Here is a 21,234-nt window from a genome sequence, read left to right as displayed (position 1 = left end):
TTAAGTGAGGGTAGTTTTGACAATTTTTCATCATTATTTTTTATTATCTAGTTCAATTTTATCATTTTCACAATTTAAAAAATATTTTGCTATTTTGCTAAATGAAAATCCTAAATTTGCTATTTATTTGGTGAGCTCATTTTGTTTTGCCTTTTGCAAGTGCCACAAGAATAAATAAATAAATAAATAAATAAAACAAAATTCGTTACTATAACTTTCACAATACTGGTTTCAATTTTCAAACGTGCAGGAACTCTCATCTTCAAACCATCGCTTGCCGCCATTTACATCCTTCATCATTCTCACTTCAGCTTGAGCTTCATGATCAATCTTAATGTCAGTACTCTCATCTTTAGATATCCGCATTTGGTCTCAAGATCACCATTCCAAATCCCCTTCATTTTGCTACTCCACACTCACTCTCTTCCACATCACAAAGACAAACCCACCAATTGGAACACATCTCACGTTCTGATTCAATCAAACCCACTTCTCTCCCTCTTAGAAAGATGCACTTCCATGGCGCAAATGAGGCAAATTCATGCCCAAATGATTTCAACCGGTTTGATCTCAGACGGGTTTGCTCTGAGTCGCCTCGTTGCTTTCTGTGCGATTTCGGAGTGGCGAAATCTCGACTACTGTGACAAAATTCTCGACGATGCTGCGAACCCGAACGTTTTTTCTTGGAATGTGGCGATTAGGGGTTATTTAGAGAGTGAAAATCCCAGAAATGCTATTCTTTTGTACAGAAAAATGCTGAGAAAAGGTAGGTCGATTCCTGATAATTATACTTATCCTTTATTGTTCAAGGTTTGTGCAGGTTTGTCGTTGAGTTGGACGGCTAATGAGATTCTTGGGCATGTACTACAGTTGGGATTTGGTTCGGATTTGTTTGTGCACAATGCGATCATTCATGTGTTGGTTTCAAGTGGAGAATTGTTGGCTGCACGTAAGGTGTTTGATAAAAGTTGTGTGAGAGATTTGGTTTCTTGGAACTCCATCATCAATGGATATGTTAGGTGTGGGCTGGCAGACGAGGCATTGGATCTTTATTACAAGATGGGGGAGCTGAAAGTGAAGCCAGATGAGGTCACAATGATTGGTGTCGTTTCAGCTTCTGCTCAGCTTGAAAATTTAGCTCTTGGAAGAAAGCTTCATCAATTCATTGAAGAAATGGGTTTGAATTTGACCGTTCCACTTGCCAATGCGTTGATGGATATGTATATTAAGTGTAAGGATATTGAGGCTGCAAAAATACTATTTGAGAACATGACAAAGAAAACTATTGTTTCATGGACAACAATGGTTGTTGGATATGCCAAATTTGGGTTGTTTGAAAGTGCTGTGAGGCTGTTCAATGAAATGCCAGAGAAGGATGTTGTCCCATGGAATGCTCTAATTGGTGGCTTTGTTCAAGCCAAGCGTAGTAAAGAGGCTTTGGCTCTGTTTCATGAAATGCAGTCCAGTAATGTTGACCCGGATGAGGTTACTGTTGTTAACTGTTTATCCGCGTGCTCTCAACTTGGAGCACTTGATGTTGGAATTTGGATGCATCACTATGTTGATAAACATAATCTTACTATGAATGTTGCCTTAGGAACTGCTCTAGTTGACATGTATGCTAAGTGTGGGAACATAAAAAAGGCTATACAGGTTTTTGAAGAGATGCCAGGAAGAAACTCATTGACATGGACAGCTATAATTTGTGGTCTAGCACTTCATGGACAAGCACATACTGCCATATCTTACTTCTCGGAGATGATTAGCATTGGACTGGTGCCTGACGAGATCACCTTCATCGGGGTCCTATCAGCTTGTTGTCACGGTGGGCTGGTTGATCAGGGACGGGACTATTTTTACCAAATGAGCTCCAAATATGGTATTTCCCCAAAACTTAAGCATTATTCTTGTTTGGTGGACCTTCTAGGTAGGGCTGGCTTCTTGGAAGAGGCAGAAGAGCTTATTAAGAGCATGCCTTTTGAAGCGGATGCCGTAGTGTGGGGAGCATTGTTCTTCGGCAGCCGTATTCATGGAAATGTTCATATGGGAGAAAGAGCGGCTTCTAAGCTTCTTGAGTTGGATCCTCATGATAGTGGAATTTATGTGTTGCTTGCAAATATGTATGGCGATGCTAATATGTGGGAGCAGGCAAGAAAGATAAGAAAGATGATGGAAGAAAGAGGGGTAGAGAAAACACCAGGTTGTAGTTCAATTGAGATCAACGGTTTAGTTTATGAGTTTATAATTTGTGACAAGTCACATCCTCAATCGGAGAAAATTTACGAGTGTTTGACACGGTTAACAAGACAGCTTGAACTTGTTGAGGTTGAAATTTCTTCATTCAAAGACTTCTCCTCTCTGTGTTAATCTAGGCCGTCAGATTTGAGTTGAGAAAACCTACCAAGTTCCGTCTCACATGCTTGTGCTCTAAAAATATCATTACGGAAAGCTGTCTAGCACCCCGATGGATTCCCCAGCTGTAAGGATTTGAAAATTTGGAGATATCCTTTGAAGTCTTGGGTTCAAGCCCCTGTGATTTAAACCTCTTCATATCTCCCACAGATAGGCCTTGAGTGGGTAAGGCCTATCTGAAGATTAGTGAGAGATGGGATATAAGTATAATACAAGGAGCAGAGGCCCTCCGACACTCGGTTTAAAAAAGATTAGTCAACGAAAGAAACCTTTCTAGTCTAGAAATGATTATGATTCTCTTCGTTAATTAAGAGATGATGAAGTTCTACCTCTCGTAGTCCAAAAAGCGCTTCTTCAGTAAGATCAACATTTGAAGAATCTTCTGAATGGTAAGAAAATGTTCTGTGATGCATGTAATGGTTTCATTTCAAGCCCTTGCAGTTTATTGACTTTGAACTTGCATTTCCTTGTCCAGTTATATTTGGAGTATGACATCTACTTGACATGAACTTCAAACAGTTGAAATGAAAAGCTAACCAGGTTCGTATTCAGCTCATTTCTTGCCTCACCATTTTTAAACCAAGTCACCAACAAGTTTTATTTATATGCTTCCATGTAATGGTGGTTGGTGGGTTATGGTGATTCAGGTTTACGTGCTCAACGCTAGTATCATCTCAATTGTTTAACCATTTTACACCTGTTAACCATGTTTCCTTCAATTCCTTTGGATGAAGCAATTTGAGGGGAGATAGAGTGTAAATATATTTAGTTCTGGGAGATAGAGTCTAAATATATTTAGTTCTATTTTGTTCTCAGAACTTTCAAATACATTTTATTTTGGTAATTTAAACTCTCAAACATTATATACAAGTCAAACTTTACATAAAAAACTATTTTTGTCTTTTTGCTGTTAATTGTTTTTCGGTTTTTTTAGAAAGAAGTCTTTATGGGGATATTTGGCTCACTAACATGAGTTGATATAATATACCAACTCAATGTTTGGTCCACCAATCTTAAATATTGGTGTAGTTGAGTTGGTATATTTTACCAACTCACCCAAACTCTCCCAAACTCTCCATTCTTCTGATGTTTTCAATGGCTCCACCCATCGCAGTCACTGTCGGCAACTATTGCTGTCACACTCTTGGAACCAACTCTGACCTCCGACAACCACCTTTTATGACAACTTTGGCGACTAACTCCAGGCTCCGACAACCACCTCCGGTGACAACTTAGGCAACCAACTCCAATGACCACCTTCGTGCAACTAACTTCAATGACCAATTCTAGACTCCAGCAGCCACCTTCGATGACAACTCCGATAATCAATTTCAAGTTTTGGCAACCACCTCTGACAACAAACTCCGATGACCAACTACGTCAACCATCTTCCAAACTCCAACGAAAATCACCTTCGATAACCACTTTCGAGTGAACAACTCCGACGACCAACTTCGAGCTTCGACAACCACATCTGATAATAAACTCCGACAACCAACTCCAATACCACCTTCATGCGACTAACTTCAAGCTCCATCAACCACCTTCGACTTCAAACTCTAGCGAAAATCATCTTCGATAATCAACTTCAACAACCACTTTCGACTATTATAAGACTCATGATTGTTAAGGTATATTATAGGGTTGTTAATTATATAAATAATAGTATTTTGTTTGCATTTAGTGCAATATTTATATGTAGAAATTTGTAAAATATATTTTTATTTAATTGAATTCGCATATCAAATGAGTGTTAAGAATACTTGTTAAAATATGTATGTAGTTGCAAAGTATGTAAAGTATAACAAAATACCATAAAATGAGTATTTTTTTTTGCTGGACTATTTTCTAACAATAATGAGTGAAAATGGAGATTTGTTTTCTGATGATCCCCAAATTTAGAGGAATTGAATGTGAAATTATTAAAAAAATGTGATGGCATTCCATCGGTCACTAAAATGATGGGGGAGATTCAATTTAAAAAAGTTCATGATTGAGTAAAAATATAGAGCAACAACAGAAAAGAAGAAGAAAAAAAAAAGATGATGATGAAATTCATGGAGAAAAATTGGGAATTAGAAGTTATCTTGGTTTCTCATTTTATTTAACTATATTTCTTAGAAGTGATACTCGGTTAAATTTTGTCAGTTTTGGGGTCAACCAAGAACCAAACCAAACCAAATCAATCGGTTTTACAAAGAAGGGATCCAAACCAATGTCCATTAAAGAACAAAACCAAGGGATCCAAACCAATGTCCATTAAAGGACAAAACCAATGAATTGGTTTTATTGGATTGGTTTGTTATCAGTTTTGTTCTTGGTTTTTAGCATTTTATCTTTTTCTTCCAATTTTTTTTTTTTAATTTTTATTTTCACTTTGTTTTGGATCGGCCCTTTTTGCTAATTTTAAATTAAAATTGAGTTTATTTCTTTTTTTTTTCTTATAAATTAAAATTTGACATTTTTGTTTTTTCCTTACCAATTTTCTAAGTAAAAATACATACACGTCATAATAATTGGTCTTTTATCTAACATCAAATATACATGCACCGTAATAATTAAAAAACTAAAAAAATACTTAATGAAGAGTTTATTTCGAGGGTATATATATCATTAGCTTGGTTTGGTTTTGATTGATTTTACTAATAAAAACCGATTCGAACCGATGCTTTTTGGTTTTCTCCTAGATCAATATGTCTAATTTTATACTAAAAAACCAAACAAAACCATTGGATCTTGGATTGGTTTGGATTTTCGATTTTTCGGTTTTTTGTTGCACTCCTAATATTTTTGCAAGAAATGTACTGAGTTAATTGTTGTTCATTACCAAAAGAAAAAAAAAGAGAGAAAAAAAGAAAAGCTTTAAAAATCAAAAGAAAAAAAAATTGCAATACATATTTTATTTAAACAAATATGGGTAGAATTATTGAATAAAAAAAGTTTCAAAATAAAAATAGTAATCATAAAAACAGATTATTTAGAGGTAAAACTATACCAGATACCCCATACATATGAACTCAACTATGCACCCCAAACACAATACATATGGATTCAGATCAAATAACTCTACATCTCAAACATAGACATATAAACTCCACAAATATATGAACTCCAAAGATATAAGTTACCTAAAGGAACTCATTTACAAAGAGATCCATGAGCGGAAGTGGATTGTCCAAATTCCATTTAGATTGAAAACATAAATTTCTAGTAAACATACAGTTTATACATTCTAAGCAAAATTACAACATGCTTTTTAAAATAAGAAATAGATATCAAGTGATTATACTTTTGAAGAACACTTCTTCTCGTACAACCCTCGAACTGTCATGAACTCTTCAAACAACAACAAAACTCGAACATAGTAACCTTGAAGACTTTCTTCAAGAATCTTACGAACCAAAAATGAGACACAACCACTTGGATTCCTTGGTATACTCGAGGTGAGAACCTAGGAGTTGTGAGCACTGACTATTTTGGTAAGGAGGGATTTTGTGAGTTTGAAGGAGGAAAACGATTGAGGAAGATGACTATCGTATATCAAATTCTGGAAAAAAAATGAAATCATATTTTATTTATTCCATTTGCCATAAAAAACTACTTGACCACCTACTAATGTGGTCTGAGAGAAAAATGGATTATTATTCAAAATAATAAATAATATAAATAAATATGATAACTAACTTATCATATTATATTTATAACCTATAGTTTTAATATTGCATCATATACAATATAAACTATAGTTCTTTTTCTCTATTTTATGACATTTAATATAAATCATATTTATTTTAAATTTAACAACTATGAATCTAATTCATAGAAAATATCTTTGAATCACATTCAAATATTTATTCCTCCAATTAAACTATAATGTATCAAATACATTATGTCAATTATATCATATATAATTGAATTAATCGAATTATATTATATATAATTAAATTTCCTCTTGTTAATTTGAACAATTTAACTTTAACCCAAAAACTGATTCTCAACTAAATCCTTCTAACGTGAATAATTAATTAAACTCTTTAATTACATTATCCACCTTTCATTAATTGTTGGACACTCCACTAAAGACTGACAACTGCACTCTTCGCACTATAGATATATTTATGTGTCAATTGGATATAATCAATCAACAGTACGATGATCCTTCACAAATTGCTCGTAAGTACAGTAGTTACAGCTAACTTCTTAAATACCATTGATACGAACAATAGATTATAGTCTTACTATGACTAAACCCCTCTCGGGCCAGGAGAGGGTGTGACGCCACATTGTTCAAGACCCGAAATCAGCCCTTAAGGGAGCAATTTATCTACTTACCCCTGCTTCGGGGAAGGAATGAATTCCATCTTGTGTAGCTAAGTTCCCAGCTCCCTAATTAGACGAATCCCCAAAACGGTAGGCTTGTTGAGTCGGTGATCTGGTCACTCTCACCCATACAAATCAAAAGACCGCCCTCATAAGCAGGAGTTCACAACTCACTGAGGATTAAAGTCATGTTACCTATGGTCATCCTAGTGAAATAAAAGTCTCTATCATGAACGGTGTTATATAATAAGACTAAATATTTCGTGGTCCGGTCTTATACAAACTCCTTTGTATAGAATATCACCACTCGCATGTATAATACATGCATGATCAGGATTAGATTATTTGTAGCTCTTTACAACATTTGTAACACAAAGCGGGCCATACTCGTAGTGTCACTAGGATAAAGTACTCAACCTTATCCATATACTACAGACCATTTAGGTTATCACTTAAACATGATCCACCTGTATGTCTTCATATACATGTTTAAGTTACAACAATGACCTTGGATGTTAGTTTATTGATTTGTAGTTAATGCAATTAAAATATCACATATTTCATAAACAAAGTGAATAAAATATCAAATATTATTAATCACATACAAGTTTGTTCATACAAGGTTTACAAACTATAGGACCCTACGAGATTTAGGGCATCAACCCCAACAATCTCTTACTTGTCTTAAAGCTAATGGAGTGTATACGATAATATAATACAAGTACATAAAACAATAAACTAGGGCATAACACGCCCAGTACAAGATCTCCCACTTGTCCTAGTCCAGCCGTGGTCTATTCCATAGACCTATACTCTGCAGGTGACCTTCAAACACTGTAGCCGTGAGGGCTTTCGTAAACGGATCAGCCACGTTGTGCTTCGAAGCTATCTTCGTGACAATCATATCCCCTCGATGCACAATCTCTTGGATGAGATGATACTTCCGCTCTATGAGCTTGCCGCGCTTATGACTCCTAGGCTCACGGGAATTAGCCACAACACCACTATTATCACAATAAAGTGATGAGTTTTGACATGTCTGGAACAACTTCCAGATGGGTCAAGAATTTCTTGAGCCAAACGACCTCTTTAGCAGCTTCACAAGCCACTACATACTCAGCCTCCATGGTGGAGTCCGCAATATACCCTTGCTTGGTGCTTCGCCATACTACTGCCCTTCTGTTAAGATGAACATTGATCCTGAAGTGGATTTCCGAGAATCCTTATCAGTCTAAAAATCAGAGTCCGTGTATTCTGTAAGGATCAAATCCTTAGAATCATACACAAGCATGTAGTTCATCGTTCTCCGTAGATACTTGAGGATGTTCTTGATGGCTGTCTAGTGATCATATCTTGGATTAGATTGATATCTACTGACTATCTCCACTGCATAGCAAATGTCAGGTCTGGTACATAACATCACATACATCAAACTACCCACGGCAGATGCATAGGAGACCTGTAAAACCCGTACCTTACTTTCTCCTTTTTAATTATGATCATTATTTAAGTTAAGCAAAATGATGGGTTAAATATTTAAGTTAGATTGGATTTGTGCATTTTGAGGTAAAGGATGAGTTTGAAGAAGGAAAATGTTTAAGTATAGAAACTTAGCCCTCAGTTACTTATTAATCTGGTTTTACGAAGAGAATTTCTAGCTAAGTGTTGATCGTGTTGAAAGGTGATTGAGTGTCGAGTGAGCTCAAGAGGCATCGAGTAAATGCTACCGAGCTTCAAGGACAAGTGATCGAGGAAGGTTTGAGCATCGAGTATAAGTGATCGAGGAAGGGGTCAAGCGTCGAGGGTAAACGAGGAAGGGTCACGCGTCGAGTGTAAATGATCGAGTAAGGAGCGTGCAATAAGTGAGCTCCCAGTGTCAGGTTTCCAATCGAGTATCAAGTCCTTCCATCAAGTATTTAACAGAAAGCCTCAGAATCTTCCATCAAGTAAAGACCTTCCTCCATCGAGTTTTCCCAACGAGGATCAAGTTGCTCGAAACACTCAGTTTTAAATGCTCAATTTTAAACTTCTCTTTTAGCTACCTGGACAGATGACTTGATCTTTTACTCTTAATCTCCACTAGTGGGTGAAGTGGCTTAAGGAGATTTCATGCAATGGGCTGGACAGTAGTATAAAAAGGGAAGAGAACTTCAAGGGCTCGTTTTCGACGATTTGTTTGAGCAAATCAGAAGAACTTGGTACCATTGGAAAGCTCTATGAGCCTAGTTTCTGAAATCGAGCCTTTGGAAGGGAATTCTCGCCGGAAAGAAGGTCGGAGATGGAAGGAAGAGTCGAAGGTTCATTTTTGGGCATTTTCAGGCACTCGACGAAGAAACGTAGATCTAGATCGAACCACTTGGATTTTCAAGCCGAAACTTTAAGGTATTATCGTGAACAACATTTCAAGTAAGTTTGTAGAAAAAACCTTGGCAAGAAAAGGTCTAGGGTTTGATGTACATATTTTAGAAGTTAAACTTGGAATCTTTGCTCAAGCAGGGAGTTGCAGTTAGCGCTTTCGGGAAAGATTTGAAGGCCCAGGTTAAACCACAAGAAGTTTCACGCTGAGACTTTGAGGTAACATTGTTCACAAAATTTTGAACATGTTTGAAGAAGGAAATTTCTTAAAATGAGTTCTAGATTTCAAGTTATTTACGTTAGAAGTTGAATATGGAAATATTGGACGAATAGGCAACCCATTGCTAAATATGAGCTTGGTTAAAAGAGTAGTCTCAAAAGGGAGGCCAAAGTAGCAACTAAACTCTTATTCTTTTATGTGTAGGAGCTATGTCCATTGGGGAGGCCTACAAAGCTTAGGAAGAACCAAGCCCAAAGATCTGTGAGTGACTAAATGTTTTCAAATATGTTCACGAAAAGGGACATGCGTTCCATATGAATTTCATGCTAACGTTCATGGGTTTTCCAAGCAACTTAAGTTTATACTTATATTTTAAAGAGTTCATGACATTTCCTAAGCATGACGTTTCAAGTTATTTAAATGAGTCTTACTAATCCTAATGTATGTTAAGAATGTATGAAAGAGTATTGCAACTACATGTTTATAATTATGAAGTATGCATGTTGAATGTTAATAATGCTCTTAAGGCGAAAGTTAAGTAAGTACTAAGCCTAAAGTTTATGATGCTTGAATTTCCTATGAATGTTGCGTTCTAATATATCGGGTACCGAAGGTATCCGAGGAAGTACCTAAGGTGTTGACGTACTTAGTATACTCCACTTGCACGTAGGTAGTTCTTCATGAGAGGCCGAAGTATGGGTCTTCTGGCTACAATCTTTATAATAGGACCGAAGTATAGGTCTCACAGCCATGAATGGACATTGGGAGCTTTGAATGCTCGTTCTCAACTAAGGTTTGATAGTATGATTGATTATAACACTATGATTAATGAATGATACTATACAAGTTGCTTGATATTAATTTTCAGCATGTTTATTTATTTATATTAATGCATATGAAAGGCTTGAGAAGATATGTATTTCCATGAGTCACTCACTGGGCAACCAGCTCACAGTTTTCAAATGTTTTTCCTTTTCCTAGATAGTGGTCAGTTCCTTCGCGGTTGAATCCACTGCAGCTTGCCACCCAAAGTTTGTTAACCTTAAGAAGAAGCTTAGGTTAAGCTTGTTTTGATGTACACATATTTGGAAAGGAGTTGGGGACTTGTGAAACTTATTTTCTATTGAAACCCATGTTTATTCTTATCATTTTATTTCGTTGGACATATGTTTATTTTTGGAACTGTAAATAAGTCTTGCACTGTTTAACTTCATGGTTGTGTGTTTGCCAAGTCATTTTGCATATTGAGGTTTTAAGCAGGTTAACTTAAGTTAGTCAGTAAGTGCTGGCAAATAGGTCTGTAACTGCTGCCGTCATATCCTCTTTCGATTTTAGAGGGTAATCGGGAGGGGGTGCGATAGGACCTGTCTCATATCTTCAACCTCTTGAGGTGTCTTAGGACATTGTTCCTTAGACAAAGTATCTCCGTGCCTAAAAGGCAATAGGCCCTTCATGGAGTTCTGCATTGAATACTTGATCAACATCTTGTCAATATATGATGCCTGAGACAGTACTAGCATTTTGTTCTTTCGATCTCGAAAGATCTGAATACTCAAAACAAACTGAGCCTTTATCAAATCTTTCATTTAGAATTGGGTCGCTAGCCAATTCTTAACTGTAGTCAATAAACCTACATCATTCCCAATGAGTAGGATATCATCTACATATAACACTAGAAAAACTACTGAACTGTTGATGTGCTTCTTGTAGACACAAGACTCAATCAATGTTCTGATCAAAACCATAAGATTTGATCGCAATATCAAACCTTATATTCCAAGATTGAGATGCTTGTTTCAGTCCATAAATGGACTGATTAAGCTTGCAAACCTTTTGCTCTTAACTTTGGACTATGAATCCCTCGGGTTGCACCATATAAATGGTCTCCTTAAGATTACCATTCAAAAAAGCAGTCTTGACATCCATTTGTCATATCTCATAGTCATAATATGAGGCAATGGATAGGAAGATCCATATAAACTTCAGCATGGCAACAGGCGAGAAAGTCTCCTCATAGTCGACTCCCTTTACCTGGGTATAACCTTTTGCCACCAGTCTAGCTTTGAAGGTTTGCACCTTCCCATCAGCACCTTGTTTCCTCTTGTAGATCCATTTGTAACCTATAGGTTTAACCCCATTAGGTTGATCTACAAGATCCCAAATTGAATTGAAGTACATAGACTCCATTTCGAGATCCATGGCTTTGATCCATTCATTTTTTTTCAACATCCTCTATTGCCGTCTTGTAAGACAACGAATCCTCAACCTCAATATCAGCTACCATAGTTAGGATTTCAGTTAAACCCATATAGCGAATAGGTGGGTTCGCAACCCTCTCACTACGTCGAGGTTCCCTCAACACTTGAGGTGGATTTGACCTACTAGATGAACCTACTTCAACAACTCTTGTTGAGGTACCAGGCTCTTCAACAACTCTTATTGAAGATTCAGTAGTTTCTTTGGAAAGCTCATTCAACACGATTTTACTTCTGGGTTTGTGCTCCCTTATGTGGTCTTCCTCGAGAAAAGTAGTATTTATTGATACAAATACTTTGTTTTCTTTAGGATCATATAAATAACAACCTCTCATTCATTTAGGGTAGTCTACAAATAGGCATAACCTTGAACGTGGTTCTAGTTTCTTAGGGTTGGCCTCAAGCACATGTGTTGGACAGCCCCAGTTTTTGAAATGACGTAAACTAGCTTTACGATCATTCCATAACTCTAGAGGTGTTTTAGCAACACTCTTAGAAGGAACACAGTTCAGGATATGAGCTACAGTCTCTACTGCATAATCCCAAAATGAGTCAGGTAAAGAAACATAACTCATCATAGACCAAACCATGTCCAACAGAGTTTGATTTCTCCTTTTTGATATACCATTCTGCTGAGGTGTACAAGATGCTGAGAGTTGGGATATTATTCCATGTTCTATTAAATAGTTCTAGAAAGATGAATCTAAAAACTCTCCACTTAAATTAGATCGAAGTATTTTAATCGCTCTATTTAATGCATTTTCAACTTCAGCCTTGAATTCTTTGAACTTTTCAAAGGACTCAGACTTCTGTTGCATTAAATAAACGTACTCTTATCTAGAATAATCATCAGTGAAAGTGATGAAATATTCATAACCTCCCCTGACTCTTACATTCATCGAACCACAAAGGTATGAATGCACTAGCTCTAGAGATTCTTTGGCCCTATGACCGTTTCCAGTAAAAAGCCTTTTAGTCATTTTGCCTTCAAGGCATGACTCACACATAGGTAAAGATTTTTCTTCTAACTTGCATAGAAGTCCATTCTTCATCAACCTCTTAATCCTATTGAGATTAATGTGTCCTAATCTTAGGTGCCAATGATGGGTATTTTCCTTAGGAGAAATTTTAAGTCGCTTATTTTGAGTTACGACAATTTTAAACATCTCTATGTTATGGAGGACATTTGTTGCTAATGGCCTTAGCACATACAAATTATTTTCCAGTTGAGTAGAACATATATCAACTCCATTCTTAGTAATAAACACTTTACTGTAAGAAAAATTCAGTTGATAATTACATTCTAACAAACATTTTACAGACACTAAGTTCCTTTTTAAATCAGAAACAACAAATACATAATTCAAAATGAGAAATTTGTTCTGTTAAGTTAACCAGAGATCTCCTACTGCCACAGCTGAGACGACGTGCTCGTTTCCAACTCATATCGTCATCTCACCAGCATCAAGCTGCCGCCAGGAACTAATTTCCTGAAATGAAGAACAAACATGGTTATTGGCCCCAGAGTCAATAATCTGGGTAGAATCTTCATTCTCCATTAAACAAGTCTCCAAAACAAGCAAATCACATTTACCTTGTTTGGCATTCTTCTTTTCTGCTAAATATCTGGGGCAATTCCTCTACCAGTGCCCATCCTGGTTGCAATGGAAACATTTTCCCTTGTCAACCCTAACTGGTTGTCTACCCCTTGGAGTAGTAGCTTGTGGGTTAACAGGAGCCTTTCCCTTACCACCCTTCTTTTTCTTCCACTTTCTGGTGCCAGAGGAAGAAGGTGCAAACTTAGTTTCAGGGGTCGAACCTTTATGGAACTTTTTAGATGATGAAGCAACATTTGCTTCACCCTTATTCTCATTGATTTTCAACAAGGATTGGAAAGTCTGCAGCTCGTTGAGTAGAGTAGTAAGGTTGTAGTCAATCCTGTTCAGAACAACTTTGCTATGGAAATGAAGGAAGTTATCTGGTAAGGATTCCAGAATTATGATAACCTGGCTGGCCTCATCGATGCTCGACCCGTTCATCTCAGCCACGTTGAAGTAAATCATCATATTGAGAACATGTTCCTAAACAGATGACCTCTCTTGCATCCGTGAGTTGAAGATGTACTTGAAAGTGTCGTGCCGGAGCTATGCAAATGTTTGTTCGAACATTCTCCACAGGGATTCCATGATCTCGCATGCAGTGACCATGGTCATAATTCTTGGCCAAAACTTCGTTAAGGCTGGCTAAGATATACACTCGGCCTCCTCGTTCGCCCTTGTCCATCGCTCGTATGCTTCCCGTGTTGGGATTGGTGTCCTAATTCTCTCGGAGTCTCGTTGTTTTGTAAAGATACACATTGTTTGATGAATAAAATAATTGTTATTTAATTTTGACATTTACTCATACCCAATAAACAAAGCTCCTTGGTTATCTTATGTGAACTTAAGCATATATATGTGATATATAAGTTGATCATGCCTTAAGTGGCAACTTAAATAGGTCTGTAGTATAAGGATTAAGGTGAGATATCTGATCTTGGTGACACTACGAATACGACCCGCTTTGTAGAGATTTGTAAGTGTTGTAAACTACTATAGATGGTAGATCCTGACCAGTCATGTGGAGACGTGCGAGTGAGGGTGTCCTATACAAAGAGTTTGTATAAGACTTGGACCACGAGATGACTAGACTCTGTATATAACGCCGTTAATACTAGAGACTTACATCTCACCTAAATGACTATAGGTGACATGACCTTAATCTTGAGTGTTTTGGGAACTCCTACCCTTGAGGGTGGTCTTTTGATTAATATGGGTGAGAATGGCTAGATTGCCAACTCAACATGCCTACCTTTTTGGGGGCTTGTTTGATCTGGGAGCTGGGAACTCAATCCATAAGATGAAATTCACTCATTTCCCGAAGCAGGGATAAGTAGAGAGATTGCTTCCTTAAGGGCTGATTCCAGAGCTTGAACATAGTGGCCACAACTTCTCTTTGGAAGAGAGGACTCAGTCATAGTAGGACTATGACTTATGTTTATTAGAGGGATCAATGATACTTAAGGAGTTAGATGTAACTACAGGGGCATAACGATTATTGACCCAGCTGTACTTACGAGCGATCTGTGAAGGGTTGTCGCACTGCTGATTGGTTAAGATGTACACATAATGTATCTGTGATAAGGAGAGTTCAACTGTCAGTCTTTAGTGGAGTGCCTGACAGTTAACAGATGGTGGATCCCGTGACTAAAAAGTTTTGTCAGTTATTCACGTACCGTTGGAACTTCGAGCTACAGGTCCATAAGGTCTCCTTGGTAGCTCAATGGATTTAGTTGAGGATCAGTTCTTGGTGTTGATTTGAAATGTTCAAATTGACAAGAGGTATTTTGATTATATATAATATGATCGATATGATGTATGAGATATATCTAGTGGAGGATTAATGTAAATGAGATTTAATTAAGTACCATGGAATAGAAAAGAACTATGGTTTATATGTTTCATGAGATGAAATATTAAAACTATAGGTTATAAATATAGTATGATAAGTTGGTTATCATTTATATTTATATTAATATTAATTATTGGATAATTAAATCTTTTTATCTAATAACTAATTAAGTCAGTGGTTATTGGTGATTCATGGTAATCGTGAGATAAAAGGAAAACAAAATATTTCGAGGAGTAGTAGGAGCTAGAATGGGAGGACACTCCTCTGTCAGGACGAATCTGAGATCATCGATGATTAAAATCGTGTTTATTGTATTTTTCCAACTAGCGTAGTTCTTGCCAATTAGTTTGTCGGCGACAAGTAAGCTAAGAGTCGCAGTAGCCATAATATAATTGCTGAAACAGAACAAACTTAATTAAGTCTACTTGCATTAAACCAGTTTTATAAAACCAATCATGTTTTAGCAAAATAGTCTAGTGTACCCTAAGTTACATCTATTTTACAATAATGCTTCAGTGAGGCAGGACAAAAGTTACCATAGGGTGATCAAGTGTTCTTTAACTGAAATGAGACAATCTCAACCATTAGACAGAAACAACTCCTTGTAACTAAATCTAATAGTCACCATTGTTTGGTCCAGAATTTGTTAACATCCTTAACAATTCTGTGTAAGTGTAACTCCTCATTTTAGGTCTTAAAGTCCCACCCTAATAAGCCAACCTTAGGAAAAAGCCAATTAGAACAAGAGACTAAAGCAACCCCCATTTATGGAGATCAAATAAAGAGTTATGCAAAACTTCCATCCTTTAGGAGGACACCCACGATGTCATGAGGCGATGCATAAAACTTTATTCTACCTAACGAGAGAGACTGAGGGATATGTTGTCACACGTCCCGCTCCTACTTACTATGAACACTTTCTCCATTCACCTTGGTATTGACCTACCCAAATGCCATCCGTAGGGGGACACCAATGGTATCTCGATGCCGAGGATAGATCTCACGGTGTGAACTTTTAGGGAGAAACATATAGAGGTTAAAGTGAAGTATCATATACTCCATTTTCTCCCACTGAATGTTCTACCTAGGGTTCATTAACTTAGAAAATCCGGCTACTGATTTTATCTAAGTGATTTGTTTAATTTTCTCAAAAACAACATTTGCTTTTGATGATTAAACAACTTTAATTTAAGTCTTATTAAACTCTTTAATAGACTTTCATCAAATTTGCATGCATGTAACAAATCTATCTAATTCACCTTTCCAGGTAGGTTCCGAGGTAGGGGTGCGACGTTTTCATCGACTTAAGTATCCCAACCTAGCCAGAACCAGCCTTAGACAAAAGGTCCCTTATAGATACATTTGTTACATATTTAATCTTTTATTAGGAATCAACTTAATCCTATTAAACCGATTTAAAAGATTAAACTTATATTTATAATCTTATTAGAAATGTGATCTTAGGTCTATCTCAATCAAATTTTAAAACACTTTTAAAAAATGATTAAAACCTAAGATTTGCATGCAACTCTTTATTATTAATTATAACACTTATAAGAAATGAAATCACTAAAACCAATTAACATTGCAAACTAGACATACATAAGTTATTTATAACAATTATAAATTAACCTAAAGTATTGTCATGTTTCATGTAATGTTCATTAATTATTAATATATAACTTTTATATAAACAAGTAATGAATTAAACTATAGCATACATTCCATACAAACATTCTACCTTATATTATAATATTTATAATATAAATGATGCATGAATATGCTATAATGCATGCATACATATATTATAACTCTTATATTATATGATGCATGAGCATGCTTTATGTAATTTAAATCATGCATACTAATATATTATAACACTTATAATATAAAATGATGCATGAAAAAAAATGCATAACCTATGGTGGGTTTTAAAACTATATGACATACATTATGACATATAATATAAACATACATCATATGCATATTTAATTAAAGTTGATGGACTGGGATATTTAATCTCAAAACTGGAAAAAAATACTAAACTATTACAAAAGGTGAGTCCACCGGTTCGGAATAAGTGAACTAGGTCTTGAACTGCTTGCCTTGGACTGCTCTACCAAGAACCCTTGTAGCTTGATTGTGTAGCAAAATCCTGATCGTCGAGTAACGTGCATCGAGTATAGATGATCGTGTAAAAATGATTTTGTAGCTTTTGACTATGCGATGAGCATGAAAGTCCACGCGATCGTGCAACGTGCATTGAGTATCACATACGATCGTGTAGCGAGTGTCGAGTATCGTATACTATGCGATCATGTAGCTACTGACTATGCGATGAGCATGATAGNGTGTCGAGTATCGTATACTATGCGATCATGTAGCTACTGACTATGCGATGAGCATGATAGTCTACACGATCGTTTAGCAGCAAGCCTTGCACCGAGTATCATATACCGTGTGATCGTCTACCCATCAATCGCCTACGCGATCATGTAGCCAACGCAACAAGATTGTGTAGCAAACTCTACACGATCACGTAGCATTAGCTATGCGATCATTTAACAAATGCTACACGATCGTTTAGAAAACTCTACATGAACGCATAGCAAAATCTAAACGATCGTTTAGCTCTAGCTACACGATACAACCACCGTTTCGTCTTCTCCATTGAAACACACTGCAACCTTTCTTCTGAAGCTTCATGAACGACTAAAAAACATACGAATACAGACTCGATTGCAAGTTTAATGCCCAAAAATGCAGGAGCCCTTACAAATTAACTTTTGTAATTTAAACAGAAAGCCAAAAACAAAGATTACTATCTCGAAACATCTATCAACAACTATCCACATACATTCAACATTTAAGCGCAATGCAGAACTTAAATCCCACCAAAATTGTAAGCGATTTCAATACAGAAATGGAATTTGGAATCAGAACTACAACCTGGCTCTGATACCAATTGAAGGAACTTGTTACCAAAGAGATCCATGAGCAGAAGCGGATCGTCCAAATTTCATTTAGATTGAAAACATAAATTTACAGTAAACATACAATTTATACATTCTAAGCAAAATTACAGCATGCGTTTTAAAACAAGAAATAGATACCAAGTGATTATACCTTTGAAGAACACTTCTTCTCGTTTTTCCTAGGTTTGAAGTTTGTTGGTTCAATGCTCTGGATAATTTAATAGAACCCTAATCTCTAGCACAATCAAGAGGGTTGGAATTTCTCCATCCATCTAACTATTATCTAGGCTTACCCCTCTTCACTGGAGCATCCTACCTATCCAATAGAATTCAACCATGGATCACACCATGGCTACTTGAGGATTCTACCGAGCATGGTTAAGTCATGCCCAAAGAACCCTAAAAGGTCTTATACAAATGGAAATAGTTGTCCTCCCTTATAAACCCATGATTATCCCTTTATTTAACCAATATGGGATTTTGATCGCATTCCCAACAATAACATGGGGTAAGTTATTTCTTTCCGATCAAGTGTCAAGATATATGCAACCATAGATTCCAGTATGTCAACATGATTTTCAGAATATTGTTAATAGTTCCATTTTTGTGATGCAAGTTATGTATAATCAAATTAGAAGCCATTTTGAATCATGTGTAAGGGCTTTTAGGTTAGGGGTGAAGAATTTTGTTTGTGTTTCAAGTAAGAAAGAACGACCATGAACTTATTTCTTTGAATTATAAAAGAAGTTAAGGGTTAAGATATTATTTGGAATAGAAACGTGGAATATAAAATTAGTTGGGAAAAAAAAATGAATTCACCCGACGGTTAATAAGTTAATAAGTTAACTTACAAGTTTAACCTATGAGTGTGGGTTCTAAACCTTCAGGAACCGTTTGTTTCGCAGGCATACTAGATTCTCATGGAGTGAGCATCTTAATTACCGTGTTTATTTTACGGTATTGTGAGATGCCTCGACATCTGAAGATTCTCAGGCATCCTAGGATGCCTAGATGGAGGGCATCTAGAGAGTTTTGAATTCCCTCTTGAAACATGGGTTTTTTAGATTATCGAGTTGAGGGCATCCCATTTTACTATTTTATTCTTTTTATTTTATTTTATTTTACATATATATTGATCTTCATTTGCATTATATAATTAAAATAAATACTCTCAACCATGTATATCATATATTTTTAGTTATATCGTAATTCTTATTATTTTTTAGTAATATATTAAAATTTAATATAAATTAATATTTATTTTATAAAAAATCTTAAATTATGATATATTATGTTGTTGAGAAAATAACATATAAAAATATTATAAATTGTATTATTTTTTAAAAGAAATTAAAATTGATAAAAACAAATATGTTATATAAGTTCAAATTATATCAAATTAATTATAAAATAATAAATAGTCGTAAGGGAATTCTTGGAACTTTACATATATTTAAGACATTTATGAGTAGAAATCCTATGAAACAAACACAATCATCAAAATATTCTCATATATCTGCAAAAATATTCCTACAAAACAAACATGGTAATCTAAAGATGTCGAACATCATAATTCCTAATATATACAATTTCAGGCAAATAAGATTTCGGTTATCTACATTCCCAAAAAACAAACAGTTCCTCAAATGTAACCGGTCCCTCAACTTTCAGTTTGCTTGTAATAGTTCTCTGAATTTTTGAGGCACAAAATTGGAAGTTAAAAGTTCTATTATACATAAAATTTAAATTTATAGAATTTATCAATTCATTTTTAAAACTTGTTAATACGTTAGTGATCTTTAGATATATGAAAGTTTAAAAACTTGTTAGATATTAGAGGTGTTGTGGGTTAAATTAGGTTGGGCGGAAGCTTTTTTAGATCTAATCCAATTGTTTGGGTTATAAATTTCTTCAACCCAAATAATCCTTATTAAATAATGAACCCAACCCAAACCAATCATGAAACATTTGGGTTGGTTTGGGTTATTCGTTTCATTTCTTTAAATTTTTGTTCCAAGTCAAATGTTAATATATAAAAATTTTGTTTAGTTATTTTCATATATTGAATTAAGATTTACAATTCAATTTCAATTTAAATTATGTGAATTTTCTTTCAAAAGCGCTAATTTTTTTTTTTTAGGAGTTGTTGGATGATAAACATCCAAACAAAAATTATGAAATTAAATAAAATTAAAATAAATATTGTATAAATATTCATTTTTAAAAATTAATAATAAACTCGAGTTGGTTTTGATTATTTTAGGTGAACCTATTAAAGCCAACTCATAGAATTTTCATTTATTTGAACCCAATCCAATCCAAATTGTATGGGTTAGGTTGGTGGGGTTGGTTGCGTCATCGGGTTTTTTGAACACTCTATAGATATTTCTAAGATCTATTGACATGAAATTGAAAGTTTAGGGATTTATTAGACATGTTTGAAAGTTTAAAGATCAAATAAATATGAATTTCAAAGTTGAATGACTAAACTTGTAAATACCTAGTTAATACATAATAGTTATAAAAAAAAACTTAAAAAACTTAAAAAAACAAGTAAGTTTAGGGACCTACCAAATAAAGTACATAAGCAAATTTTTCTTAAAATAAAACTGGATTAAACTTGGAGTTAGAGAAGTGTAACATGCAATACTAATTAAAAATAAATAAATAAATGAGAAATCCAGACATGAAATGCAAAATAACCCTGGAAAAGTTTGATGTGGTATTTAGGTAGCAAGGTTAAAAACTTAACATTGAGGCTTTTTTTTCCTTTTTTTTTTAAAAGAAACATTTAATTTATTAATGAAATAGGAAAAATTCCAACGTCAGTAGGTGGATTACGAGAAACATGTCCAGTAAGAGACAATATAAGATCAACTGTAGTAAGTAAAAGAGTGCTTATTTTTGTACCAACAGAGCACACTACAAGAATTTGGGTCTTTTCCAGCGGTGAAAGCCATCAACATAAGCTGAAAAGGCCGTCGGGAAAGGTTTTCCCGACGGTCAGGAAGTCGTTGGCAATAGCATCGGGAAAGCTTCGTCGGGGAAACCTTCCTCGACGGTATGGAAGTTGTATCGTAGGGAAAAATTATCTCGATGTATATAGGATGAGAATTTTCTGCCGCCCCTAAAGAAAACTGTTGGGAGAAAGGGACAACCCTCGACGGTATAAATTTATAACCATCGTCTGGATTTAAAGGTTATCCCGACGGTGGGGGATAATTTAATATAGCCCGACGGTGTAGGT

At 35.4% G+C, this 21,234-nt stretch overlaps 1 protein-coding gene across 3 annotated transcripts; it reads left to right on the top strand.

The window, feature by feature from the left end:
• Positions 1-216: 216 nt before the first annotated feature.
• On the top strand, positions 217-19,011 carry LOC120070766 (pentatricopeptide repeat-containing protein At2g22410, mitochondrial). 3 transcript variants are annotated; one of them, XM_039022650.1, is made up of 3 exons: positions 217-2,801; positions 2,888-2,952; positions 18,893-19,011. In XM_039022650.1, exon 1 carries the CDS (start codon positions 322-324, stop codon positions 2,365-2,367), a length of 2,046 nt encoding a protein of 681 aa, XP_038878578.1. In that variant the 5' UTR covers positions 217-321; the 3' UTR covers positions 2,368-2,801; positions 2,888-2,952; positions 18,893-19,011. The 3 variants fall into 3 exon arrangements, with proteins under 3 accessions (XP_038878578.1, XP_038878577.1, XP_038878576.1); XM_039022649.1 differs by lacking the exon at positions 18,893-19,011 and adding an exon at positions 10,289-10,423; XM_039022648.1 differs by lacking the exon at positions 18,893-19,011 and adding an exon at positions 3,527-4,186.
• Positions 19,012-21,234: the final 2,223 nt, after the last annotated feature.

Source organism: Benincasa hispida, chromosome 2 (genome assembly GCF_009727055.1).
Source record: "Benincasa hispida cultivar B227 chromosome 2, ASM972705v1, whole genome shotgun sequence".
NCBI classification, from domain to species: Eukaryota; Viridiplantae; Streptophyta; class Magnoliopsida; order Cucurbitales; family Cucurbitaceae; genus Benincasa; species Benincasa hispida.
The sequence above is the reverse complement of the archived record's forward strand: the minus strand, read 5'-3'. Positions and strand labels throughout refer to the sequence as shown.

Bases quoted from the DNA above. Each gene is read 5' to 3' on its own strand.
- LOC120070766 (XM_039022650.1), top strand. From the start codon at position 322: ATGATCAATCTTAATGTCAGTACTCTCATCTTTAGATATCCGCATTTG.